The following is a 13,966-nucleotide window of genomic DNA, read 5'->3' as shown; positions in this document are numbered from 1 at the left end:
AGAATTGTTACATAGGAAGGCATCATTTAAAAAAAAAAAAAAAAAAAAAGCAACTCAGGGTGACTAAAGAACTCAGATTTTGTCTTTCTGATGTGTTATTGGCTATACTTATGCAATACAAAAAACATGGCCTGATCAAACTGAGACTGACCAGAGCTTAGATTAACCACAAACTTTCTTTGAACTAATTACAGAAAAAGAAAGCAAGCACAGTTTAGTGTCCTGTCTTTTACTGGAGCTCATAAGCTGTAACAGTACAAAGGATGCTACTTATGGCTTGCACATCTATTCCAGTCATTAAGTGTTGGTTAACAACTGGTTTGTCTGAGTTGTTTTTTCCCCACCAATGCTCTCTTAAGCCATCCCACTATCTACAGAAGCATTTGGTGCATTCCCAAATCTCTCACAACTCAGTCTAAATTTTTGATCTTTCCATAATAAAGCAAGAGCTTGCAACTTTGAATTTATGACAAGAAGGTTCTACTCTTTGTATAAGAATGATTTGAATTAATTGATACCTCCTTGCTCTGTGTAAAATAAAGGGATTGGCCTAACTAAAGCCAGAGTAGGCATTCAGGTAACAGTGTCCATAATCCCATCAACCAGGAGAAATTAATTTCTGGATACAATATTACTCAATTTAGTTTGTTTGTTACAAAAGAAGGAAACTTCAGTGATTATCCAGGACAGATTTTCTGTGTCCTCTAAATGGGGCAGATTTTGTGTGTTCTTTAAATGTTCTTTGCTCATTCCAGTATAGGTATTGCACTATACAAAAAAACCCAGGTTTGCTACTAAATGGCAAGGTTTATTTTGAGAATGCAATTAGTATGTAATATCTTGGAAGATGAACAGCTATAGTAAATACAGAATAAATGCTCAAGCACCATAGCTCTTCTGTTCCTGTATTTGTGTTTTACAAGACACACAGCACTAAACTGCATAACTTCCATAAAAGGTGCTATAACTAATTTAGAAAGACAATGCCTCAACAAATTAGCATTTCAGATCGACATACGTGTGCATGCATGATCATAAAAATTCAAAACAGGGGCCCAGAGATCCCTGTAACATGAAGTGCTCTTGATCCTCTTCAGCTGTGCTTTGAACTACAAGCAGTACCTGTTTTGTCATGCTGCTCCATGCTCAGATCCTCTGCCTCAGCTCCATAACGCAGGCCACTAATTTTATCTATCAGTTTGAGTGTTAGTAAGTCTTGTCAGCTCATTTACATCAGTGGACACTAATACAATAGGAAATGAACATATTGATTTCACTCAGATCCCTGGGCAGCTGCCAGTTACCAACAGATCTCAGTTGAGTTTGAAAACAGCAATGCTCTTGATTGCAAAATTACTTTTTTCCTGCTGCTGCCCTCCCCTCTGATCAATACATCATTCTGATTCACATACACATCTTCCTCAGGAGGCTTTGAACCAACTAAGTACAACTGCAAGCTCAAAGAAAATGTTGGCATTTATTTTCTATGTTGCAAACTAATTCTACATATCCCCTCTCTTGCGATTCACGGAAAAGTCAACTCTTGTTGAAAGGTCCTATAAAACTGAGGTAAAGTACAAGATAGAAAGGTAGCCCTAGTAGAAATGACAGAGGTTGAAACTCATTGTGTGTAACACCATAAAGAACACATGGGAATTTGTTTAAACAAGACAGAGGTGAGTTTACTAGCGGCAAGGAATTTAATGCTAAAAATCTATCAGAACTAATGTGTGTGTCATGACTTTTACACTCAGCAGTTACAGTATAAATCAGCTACATTTCACTGTAACTGCTCCAAAATCAAATGTTTACTACGGATATACACATAGAATGATATAGCCAAAAAAATATTCCTAACCTGACCAAGGCTAGACCAAGCAGAGGCAACTATCAACTTTTTTGAGATTAGCATCAAATTATCTTCCAGTTTTGTCACTAAACCTTTGAATTTCATATATACTAGCATCATTTAAATACATGGTGGCTTTTGCCCATCTGTACAATAGAATTTCTGGATAAGGCTCTAAGATTTCATCTCCCATCTTCCAATAGGAAGGAGGGGAGGGCAGGAAAACATCACTAATGCTTAAGCTTCCTGGAGCCGGCTGGCTACAAGCATAGCTAGAATAATAATTTCTACCCTCCTTCAACCATGCATAATACAGTCTTTATTCAGCAAATCGGAAAGTCGTTTCACACCATGCCAAAGGTCAGCTTTTGCTGTATTAATAGCTGCTCTGGGAGGATCAGTGTTGTGCTATCCTACATTTTTTCCAGGGCCTGGAGATGCAATTTCCTACAATCTGCAGGCAATTTCCCACCAATTTTCTTGGGGAGCTAATAGGCTGTGACAGGAGATGGAGCTAGCAAGCAGCAGGCGGCTTCAGAAAAGACAAATTGCATCTCCGCCACCTAACTGGGCAATCTAGAAAGACAGAGTTTATAGCTTTGTAGCGTTATTGGGCCCCATGCTAACTGCAAATCATTCAAGCTGCTGTCTGAATTTCATATTCTTCTCCTTCTGAATTTTTTATCACCACATATCACTTTGTAGCACTTTTTCTACAAACAAGTTAAACACAGATCATGTATGATTTCTAGTTTAACTGCCTCTTAACTAGACAAGTCTTGCTAAACGCTATTCACATTCAGAAACAGAGAAACACACAGTCTCACTGTCAAACAGTGATATTTTTGATTATTTTCATACTTGTCAAGGTACAAAGCAGATGCCTACAGAAAGGGACTGATTTGTAAGCTAAATTCAAATGAATCACACAGTGCAAACTATGGGAACATTTAGAAAAGCCACTACAGTGAATACACCTATTGTGGTAAGAAACTCCCACTGATCATATATAGTACAAAATGAAAGCATAAAAATAGCTGGTAAGTTCTCCCTCTATTCTAGTAGTGCTCAAAACCTAAAAAGTTAGTGGAACAGTCTACGATCAGTTCAAAACCATCCATACAACCATTTACCATACAGATTTAAAATTATTTGAAGTTAGTAAAACTAGTAAAGCTCTAAGAATGTATCACCATACCCACTTTAATAGAAATGAAAGTGATTTAAAGCTGCTAACCCTCACCTAAGATATATAAAAAAAAATTGAAGAAAATGATTCAAAGGCACGTAACACTAGCAACTATTGCAAGTTATATCCATCACTGTACTTCCCCTTATTACAGCAAACCCAGGGGATAAATACTGTAAACACATTCCATTACAGGACCCTGTATATCTGTATGTTTTTCTTCAGAATATAGAAGAACAAGTTTCTGAAGGCATGGAAATTACTAAAAACAACCAACAATATTCATGAAATTATTACAGTTAGCAACATTTGCAAGGTTAATATTTTCCCCTTCCCCCCAACAAGTAGAGTAAAAACAATCCCACCTAAATTATTGCTGTCCACTGGGAGACAAAATTAGTATTGAGATGTATAAAATTTTACTATAATTCAACCCTAAGGATTTTTTTAATTACTTAAGTAATGAAAAAATGTAAAATTACAGTGAACAAAGTGTTGAAATATTCTAACATGCATTTTGACACTCTCACATTTAAACCACTTGTCATTAATATCCCCATTTCATATTTGTGGTTTTTAAATAAGTTACAGCTAGATAAAATACTGAAGAACCAAGCAGAATTATAAATAGAGTACCAGGTCAATAACTTGCACTCAACAAAGAAGAGTGTCTACATAAACAAATAAAAAAAGCTATGAAAACCATTCAAAAACCAGAAGTACTTCCTTGAACAGATTCACTGATAAAAACACAAGAGAGTATCTTGAATTTAACAAATGAAAATTAATGATTTCTCTATACAAGTTTATAAACCTCTTGAAGTACACATTCAAAAACTCAATTATATCATAATTAGTGAATATTCACTCAACTGCTGTCAGAAATACACATCGCACCTAATTAACAACCAGAAAGACAGAGAAAGGTAGAAGCACTATGTATGTATAATGAATTAAAACATATCTAGAAGACTAATACATATTCAGGAGGAGACACAGGGGAGCACAATAGTAAACTGGTCCCTGTATGAAAAGGAAACTTATTCCAGGAAGTAAATTTAATGTGGCCACAAAAATTGAATGACTCCAAAGTTCTGTTGCATGCATGGCATGCTAAGCAAATACCAAACTGACATTAAGGTCATTTACATACTTAACAGCAGTGTTTGGCTGATTAATCAACAATCAAAAATATTTTGAATTTACAAAACCATCAGATTGCATATTTACTTGAAACACAACTAAGAAAATACTCAGGTCCAACTGCAGAAAATAACAATAGGGGATTATTTTTTTAAGAATAAAAGGAAGATTCATTGTTCTCCAGAATATCTTGCTACAGCAAACCACAAAACAAGAGTTATTAGTTTATCATAATTGCTGCCAATTTTTAAAGTAATGGGGTAATCCACTGTGGATTGCTGTAAGGAAATGGGACAAAGACTGTGAAATGAACAGATGGATTTTATTTTAAACAAATTAGGCTCACTACCAGGAAAGTAACAAGTGCTTTCTAAGTTTCTCAATGCTATGGGTTAACTTGCATTTATGATCCCTTCATTCTGCTTTTTAAAACTACCATTAACATCAGTCCTTGAAGGAAAACCAGCATTTATTATTTGCAGTTACAAGCTATCATCTCCATTTTTATGCTAATGACAGAGTATACAAAAGGGATAATGATAACAGTATGTTTGATTACTTAATCTCTAAACTATGCATTATCTTTGCCTTTAACTCATTCTTGCCAGAAAACAGAGATAGAAACAAGGTTCAAGAGATACTATACCTTTGTATTGTGAACATAGCAAAGGCAATCCTTGCTAAACTCTATGCAATAGCGACTGTCTAGCGCTCCTTGCAGCATCTCTTCTACGAATCAACATAACCTTAATGTAGGCAAAATCACATGTGAAATTTTAGGAGAGGAAAGGTCTCAAAATTTTTTACTTCAGAAGCCACCAGAGATTTTTTCAATGGCGAGTCAACTACACTGACAAGCAATTCTACAAACTGATTGTAAGTATGGAACAATGACACTATCTTATCTCTGGGTGCTCGCTTTAGTAAGGGAAATTATTACAACATACACTGGCTGATATTATCTATCTGTCTATCCACTAAAAGATTCAATCAGATTTTTCTGTAGTCTACATATCACCAACAGACTTTTTAGCAACAAAATTCCTACTAATGCATGAGCCAGAAAGGGCACAGGCTGTTCAGCTTCTAGGAGTGAACTGTGGGACCTGGCAATGGCGGGGGGGGCGGGGGCGGGGCGGGAAATAAACCAAACCAAACTCTGCTCAGATTTGAAAATGATAACTAACATTGGTCCCAAAACACCAATTTTTTGGCATTCAGTTTTCTGAGAATAGCACTTAAGCTCCAAGGAAACATAAATCCAGCTCTCTCAAGAATTAATGTATTATAGAAGAAATAGGTTCTTCTGTTTTGAGATACAGCATACTTTAAGAACATTCTGCCCTCTGAAAACAATTATTATTTCCCTTTGTTTTCTTGTTGTATTCAATTTATAGATATTTTAAAAGATATGTAAGAAAAAATTAATCGGTACGAAAAAGCAAAAAACCCCTCCACACCCATGTGTATTCAAAGCACAGTTTTTGCTGGTTTAAAAAATGTTTAATTGAGTGTTTGAGCTCTCCTATATAGCTGAACAGAAACGCTGAACAAACTTCTGAGAAATGTCAGTAAGTTACACCCACAGGGTAGATTTTTAAAGCACCCAGTTCCTACACATCTGGTTTCCCTAGCAAAATCTACCACGCTGCACTAAGCACTTAAGCTGCAATGGGACATCTGGGAGCACATAGCTGAAAATGGGATTATCAATTGCTGGAAAGCTGATCTTGAGCTACAAAAATATTAGGTAATGGGAAATGTTGAGAACTGGTTGTGATTTAACTCTCTTTCCTCTTAGGATTAGATGACTGCTTATGGATGCCTAAGAAATGCCCACTTCCAGTTCCAACACACAGGTGAGGTGTCCTTGAATTACTATGCAGAAACATGTGAATAATTTATAGAGAAATAGTAATCAGTGAAATGGCATACTGAAATCTCATTGTAGGTGAATTTTGTAGATTACATGTTAGACTACCACTAAAACATATGTGTGCCATGTTTTCATTCTCCCTCGTCCCTCCGTGTATTCCCTGCCATGAACTCTTTTCTTTCATTCTGGTGTTTATCAGGTCCTACTCTGAGCTGCTTCATCTTTCTCATTCCATAATAAAAGACCTCTCTGGCAGGACACCATGACTCAAGTCTTGTATAGACCTCAAATTCTCAAATTCTTTCTATGCATTTGTGGAAGGTAAAAAAATAAAATCCTTCAAAGAGACAGCACAGTTGGAGCCAGTCCAGCTTCTCCAGTGAAGAGGATTAAGGGGTAAACACTTAATCAGTAGTGTGAAATCTGAATTCAGTACTCTTCCTTAGCCTGAAAACATTAAAATCCACCTTTCTTAATCACCAGAATGGTGGAACTTCCCCATTGACTCAAAATTGCACCAATATAATAGAAAATATGAAGGCCTACTCTAACTAGATTACATGATCCCACAAGCTCGTAAGTGGGGCAGTCTTTCCACCAAAAAAAAACCCAAAAAAAACCAAAACAACACACACACACACACACACACATGCAAAACACCCCAGTTTGTCAGTCTGGGTTTCAATTACTTAAGTAACTTAGTTAGATGCTTCTAAAAATTCTAACTGCATCACTAGTGCAAAGATGTGACAGAAAAACTATGGTCAATTGTTTATACATAAAAGTATGCTTGTGACTAGATGACAGATTCTACTCTGGTGTTTATATGAAAAAATAAGACTATTATTTTAACAGTCTATGAACTTCATATTCATTTGGTGCTCCCTCTTCCCTTTAAAGGAAGAAAAGCTTCTGAAATGCTAAACAAGTTTAAAAGAATTAATGGGGATGAAAATTCTCTCTCAAGGACCAGGGGCTCATGGGTTGACGTGGGGAACTATCTTTGCTTGCAACTATAATCAAAAAGAAGTACCCTGACACACTGACAAATGCATTGTATGGAATAATATAATGATTTTATGCACAACTGATTTATAAAAGGTTATGCCTAGTGCACATATTCAAAATATACACATTAGAGCTGGCAAAGGATTTTATTCAGTTGAATTGATATTACCACAAATCTCCTCTTCATCAGTTATTGTTTGCACTGACATCCAATATGTCATTTCGTAAGGACTCCCTGCTTCTATCTGGCACTAGTGTTTGCCAGAGTGGCATTCAGAGATCTCTGAATACTGAGGGTCACCCAGCAAACAAAGACTGTCCCAGAAAGGGGCTAACCTAAAAGAATATTTTAGGATTGTAATTAAATTGACAAAATATTAATTACCTACACTACAGTTACTGGTGCACCTCTTTTTTCCATGTGCTTTTCCCAGTGCCTTTTCTGTCACTGCTGGTCTGGGTTGGCCTGTTTCTTCATTCAATATGCAATTATTTCCAACCACTACTTTACACAGGGCTGCAAGATCTTACAGAATTTTTAAGCCCTACAAGTTTTAAACCTTATAGGTAATAGCACAGACAGACATGCCAAGATTTCACCAAATGTATCTTTTCATTAAAAACTACATCTGCTGATGGAATAGGCTCTACTGGTTGAGAAATGAAAACAAAGTTTCATAAACTGTAAGTGAAACCCAAAACAAAAACTTTAGAGGACTATTGTATGAGGCATCCCCAAGTTTTCAGACCCAAAGCTTAAAGTAGACCTGATTGGGGAAAAAAAGAAGTAATTTCTTAATTATAACCAAGAAACATATGGTACAAATATGATTAAATTCATTCACATACATACATAGTTTCCAATTCCACTGCTCTGACTCACTGTGCATTCTAGAAGCTAACAAAAAAGACAAAGCTGTTTCATGATTTTCCTGACACTATGGTTTTGAACCTCCTGATTGCCAAGAATGTGGTCTTACTAACAACTACTATGTCACAACTTATAGCAGATCCATTACATGTGTATATTTTTTTAAGTGTTACGTGAATGTGTTAGAATACTTTCATTCTTGGTTCCTCTGATACCAACTTTTAAGAAAGGCAAAATAACACCTATAAAGTAATTGCAAGGTGATAGTAGTGTGGAAGAAATCTAAATGTTCCTAACTGCAGCAAATTTGCCAGTGCTGCTAAGCAAAGTCAATGATCATTGGCAGAGTCAGATGTTCGGAAAACTTCAATATGAGAACAGGGTAGCGTAAAAATAAGTAACCTAGTACATACTCTTTTTTTAAGCTCTCCCTTATTAAAATGGCATAGCACGTCACAGTATTTCAATGTAGCAAATACAATTACTTCTTTGAAAAGTCTGACGATTCTGCTTTTTGCCTCACGATGTGTGAAAGGATCATGACCACCACCTAAGCTGGTCCGCCATTTTCATACAGATGGTTATTCACAACAGCAATAGACAGATATAGATACATATGGGTAGAACACTAATTTTACATGTCCAGGAGACCAGATTATCCTGAATGTTTAATATTGTATTAAGGCTATTACAATTCTAGATGCTATAAAATGGTTTCAGTAGAATGATCATATAAATTGAAAAGAAAACTGATGTCTCTTCAGACTGGAAGTTGAGAGAAAATTTGCCCCCAGATGAGAAATTCCCTATCCAGTCAGTGCGTCTGTCAGTCAAACTTGTATCTTCCTGGTTACATGTCTTTGAAAGAGCAGGGATATAGGTCACTGTCAAATGCTAGCAAAATGAGAAAGCAGCTCTTCACAGATGAGTCTTAACCTGTCTGCCAGCTTGTGTAATCTGAATTATTTGTTCAAAGATATTCTCCTGTTCATCTGTCCTCTCCATTAAGAACAGGAATTATAATTAAATTACAGAATGTAGGAAATATATGGCCCTCACTGGTGCAATAGCTAGGTCTGCCTAGCACAGAGTGGTAGAACTCGTTAATCTGAAAAAAGTTAGAATAAAATGTACATGTTCTCTCCTCATCCATTTCTTTAGAGTACACCAAGAAAACTTGATCTGAAGATGCATAGCTTTGGTAACTGGCTGCTTAGCAAAGCTCTTCACAGATATCACACACTGATGCGACAGTGGAAAGGACTCAAAGATTGCTCAGTATGAATACATAGAGCCTATAGGCCTGTGTAACATGGGACACTCAGGAAAATTAATTCTAATTAATTTGTACAGTGGATTAGTTAAAAATCAAAATATTCCTTTGTCAATATTCTCACAAGAAATTAAGAAGCGAGTTTAACTTAGTTTAGGTTAATTCACTTCACTTGGAGCCCTGCAAGTGTTTAACATTGTTTAAGTGATCCCCTGTAAAGCTCACACTTTTGGTAATTTAATTAAATTTACCTGAGTATCTAAGTATAGACAAGACATTAAAAAGGAAATGGTCATTAACTACCACTTCTCTGTAACATAGGATGAAACTTATATAGCTTTGTTTAATCACAGACATCCTCAGTTAATGAATAAAGGCTCTGATGTACTTAGTTGAAATGTAGTCTCACATGAATTCTGTTCAGCTGGGGGAGAAAGGAGAGGGGAGTCACCTCTTCTAGAGAAATGACCAAATGAGCTAGGATCAGGCACATATTACTGTATCTGCCAAAGAACATATATATGGGACATCAGAATAAACTTAAAATAAACTGCACAACTTTATGAAATGTTCCGTTTTTATATTTACACTATAATTAGTACAAAATTGCCTTTTAAGTTTTCTGTAGCACAAGACAGTATCTACTGGACTTGATACCCTAATATTGCAAAACAACTACTTTGAAGTATGATAAAGGAATCTAGGAGAGTTATAAAGAATAAGACACCATTTTCAAACTATACATAGTGTTTGCTTTTGCTTCTAAAAAGGTACTTATATCCCCAAAAGGTTTTTAATTTTAAATAAGCAGGGAGGGCAGGGAGGGGGCAGGGGGGAAGACTGGTTGTTGGTACTAAAGCCTTTACTGTAATAAACTAAATATATTTACAATTTATACAAATATTTGACCTTCAACAAAAAATACAAAAACATATCACAAGATGCAAAACCAGGAAACAAGTTCATCTGAGACACCATTGCTCTACACAGGACAGAATGCAACTTGAACTGCAAAGAACAGAAAGTTATTTATCCCCCATATTCAGGCAATGAGAACAATTTGCATGAGGTCACAAAGAAAGAAAAAAATAAAAGGCTCCAACATTCCTCAGTAGACTCGGCTTTTAAAAACCATTCCAAAAACCTAGGCTACATCTGTCCATCTTGCCTCTGTGTTCCATTTGGTCCACGTAGCCAACATTTAGTTGCTGGATGTTGCCTTCTATTTTGAAAAATCGGAGTAGTTTCATGGCAAGGTCTGGAACCTCAATACTTTTGTCCCTTTTTAAAAGGCAAAACCTTTCTACTTCTACCATTAAGAACAATTTTGGCCCAGTTCAACTTCTAAAAGTTATATCCCCCATCATATTTTTCAGTAGATAACTTCATAGACTGTAGCCTTTTTGTCTCCAGAGCCAGTGACTATGTACTTATCATCCACAGAGATGTCACAGCTAAGCACTGATGAAGATTCTTTGGACTAGAAGAAAAATAGAAATATATTACATCATTTTAAAAAAAAAGTCTGTCACCCTCATCTCAGCATCCCATTTTGGGTAGATCACATATGTGAAGATATCCGAGTCCACTCTTGGGACTTCGGGTGTTTTTTCTTTCAAAGCACCATCATCCTCACCTGGAAGATACTGGCTCCGTAGGGAGTTCTCCATGCATTAAGAAGATTATCTTTCCCAGTACTCACAAACCATTTACCTGAAATATAAAATATGAGGACTATGAAAATATACGAAACAGACATCTGGGTTTTGGGTTTTCAATTCACATCTATGAAATCTGTTAACTAATTACCCTTATAAAAGCTCTCACCACTAATCAATACTACTTTTGCTTACAATCAATGTGGACACATTCATGGTTTTGCAGTGTGTTACACAGTAGGAAATTCCTAGACTCTATAAGTAGAAATAGCTTTCTACACACAAATCTATCCTCACAGCAGCCTTTAGACAAACAGGTGGTTGTTTGTAGATACAGGTACGTTTGAATTTATAAGGCAGAGAAATTTATTCATAACTTAAGAAACTGACATACTAAATAAGTTTTTATTATCAAGTGAGCTATGCCTATGTAATAACTAATCAGCAAAGCATGAATTAAAGACCTGACCTCCAGTTCTGTGTTCAGGGTAACTTACCACAGTAAGCAAACTTGAGTGACAATACACAACTCTCATGAAGGTGCAGCTGATATTTGTCTGGTTTATTTACATGTAGCACTTCTACGTTGCTGCTCTCCATTCCCACAGCCAGCCATTCACCAGTAGGACAATAACCAAGGGAAAATATCTGAAAATTAAACCACATTTAGACTTGTTATATTTTCCTACAGATACACTTTTTTTTTTTTTCTACAGGGAGACAGTGAGAGGAGGGCCCAATAAAATTCACATAGTTCAATAGCAAGACTGCTGTTCAAAATTCAAGGGATTAAATAACCTATTCTTACCTATTAACTTAGAAAAACAGGAAAAGAGAGTAGTGTCAGGCTATCATTTTGTTCTGGAAGCTAAACATATGAAAGCTCCAAAATATTGGAAGAGAAGGAACAATCTGTCAGTTGCACTGGACTCAGTCTCAGCTTTCATCCTAAATGTTTCCCTCCCACTGCACACCCTCCACCCCAAGCTGTAGGAAAATCCAGTTACCTGTGATGTGAAGTCATGCTGTTGTAGCTGTCTTCCCTCTCTCAAGTCCCAGGATCTGACAGTGTTATCCAAACCTCCTGTCCAGAGCTTGGTACCATCATTAGAAATGTCAATACAGCTGGCTCCGTCTGTGTGGCCCTGGAATTGCCTGATAAAACAAACCAGATTGAATAATGATTTCCTGCCAGAGCTCAAGGTAAACACTGTTGTAGTGTTAGTTTTGGACTCTGTATGCGTGTGTCATCTCTTCTGTGTCTGCTGATGGGCAAAAATCAGCCCCTCCCTCTTACTGAGCATGAACTAGAACAGCGTTACAAAAACATTTTGCAGGTGCTAGAGAAATGAATTGCATCATGGCTAGCTGAACAAAGTCAAATATTTCCTATCAGGTTTTGAAAAGAAAAAAAAAGCTTGTAAGAACATTAAAGTACAGTAACTATAGTTAAAAGCACTAAGGACAACTCAGATTAAAACAAGTGCTGAGGGAACAAAACTCCAGTTTCAGAAAACACTTCTGGATTTTCCTTTTGGCTGCAAGTCAAGATGATAGATATTAAGAAGAGATATTAGTAGGAAGGAATCCAGATAGAGATCCGGATAGTTAAACACAAGCATTGCTGAGTCAGCAAAGTTGCATTCTCTGTGGCAAGAGATCACAAAAAATCTAAATGGTGCAGTTTGTTTTATAGTCTTCTCATTAGTAATTCTCAGCTTTCAGCAACCAGAAGGTCATCTCAAGTTTTCCTTAATCCTTTGGCAAAAGCGTTCTGAGGCTCCTGCATTTTATCAGCAGTTAGCTATACGAAAGTCCTATGCCCCAATGTGAAAAGTGGAGGGCAGGGTGGAAAAGACGACTAGCTTGGGAACGAAACGTATGAATCACTACGAGCTGCCACAGAAAGGTCACAAGGCACATTTTGTTTTGTAGCTCTGGTCTCAAAATTCCACGTGTTATCAATTAACAAACTCAGCCAGCAAGTGGTGGGAATACCTACAGCAAACACTCAAAAGACAAGACAGTCAGAGTACAGCTTTACAGAAACTAAGCATGCATAGGGCAAACCAAAGATTTTATATAAATAAAATCATCTTTGTTGACCTAAAAGTTAAACAGAAAGTAAAATTTGCATGCACATTAATATGACTCTCTGCACATAAGTTTAGGCTAATTATTGATATATAGGAAATTTAATTGAAACATGGCAGACTAAGCAGATTCTTCAGTGTTTGTATTTGGAACTTCTGAAATATCATGGCCTTTCCCAATTTAGGCTCTCTCTTCTCACAATATTGTAAGGCACACTGCTTTGGTAAGCATAAACCAAACTTATCTTCTAGTAAGCCACACAGCTAGTTGCTAAGAGCCATTTCACACATGGCCCTCTTTTTTCTCTGTCATAGCACCAATGCTGAACACTGACCTGCTAGACACTTCAATCTTCTACTAATATGTTTATTAATCAAAGGTCTAAGAAAAGATTTCAGAAGTGATTTACATGACAATCCATTTATTATACTCTTCACAACCCATTCTGAAAGTTTTAGAGATCAAATTCCCCAAAACCTCACATACCTTTCTCTCATGAATGACCAAACATGAGTCCTTTATGCTTTCCTGAAGAACTGAGAGGATCCACACTTTCAACTGCTTTTGTAAGATTAATTTTATTACTTATCATCCCTAAATAAGAACTGAAATTTCTCTTTATCACCTAACAAAGCTTAAGACAAAGGAAAAGAACAAACCTCAAAGAGTTCCCTGAAAGGCTTGTTCAGTCTAAATGAATCACAATCAATCAGAAATGCTGCTTGTGGGAGACCTGCAGACAAATCCCAAACTAACCAAAACAAACAGGAACTTTTACACTGACTGCAGTAGGTTATGGACCAACCCTTTAGGCCATGAAAGTGCATCTTCCAAGACTAGGTTGAATCTACCAAAACTAGTTTCTGCCCAACTCGGGTGCAAACTGCATTCTTTGGGTAAGAAATACTATTTACTTTGCTGTCATGAACTACTGTTCAGGGAGATAAGTATTTATGTAGCTGTCCAAAGAGTAACTTCTATTGAAGTTCTCTGTAAACAAGTAAT

The 13,966-nt window shown here is 36.5% G+C and overlaps 1 protein-coding gene across 3 annotated transcripts in view; it reads right to left on the bottom strand.

The window, feature by feature from the left end:
• Positions 1–787: 787 nt before the first annotated feature.
• Positions 788–13,966, bottom strand: part of LOC141937377 (transducin-like enhancer protein 1) — an 85,309-nt gene continuing 72,130 nt past the window's right edge. For all 3 annotated transcript variants that reach the window (XM_074854909.1, XM_074854912.1, XM_074854911.1), the window contains 4 exons: positions 11,875–12,022; positions 11,365–11,515; positions 10,846–10,922; positions 788–10,689 (listed from right to left, as the gene is read on the bottom strand). In XM_074854909.1, the coding sequence (XP_074711010.1) occupies positions 10,582–10,689; positions 10,846–10,922; positions 11,365–11,515; positions 11,875–12,022 (484 nt within the window). In that variant the 3' untranslated portion in view covers positions 788–10,581. The remainder of the gene's footprint in view (positions 10,690–10,845; positions 10,923–11,364; positions 11,516–11,874; positions 12,023–13,966) is intronic.

The sequence above is a fragment of the Strix uralensis genome, chromosome Z, assembly GCF_047716275.1.
Source record: "Strix uralensis isolate ZFMK-TIS-50842 chromosome Z, bStrUra1, whole genome shotgun sequence".
NCBI lineage: Eukaryota > Metazoa > Chordata > Aves > Strigiformes > Strigidae > Strix > Strix uralensis.
Note: the sequence above shows the minus strand (reverse complement) of the source record. Positions and strands in the feature narration are given on the sequence as shown.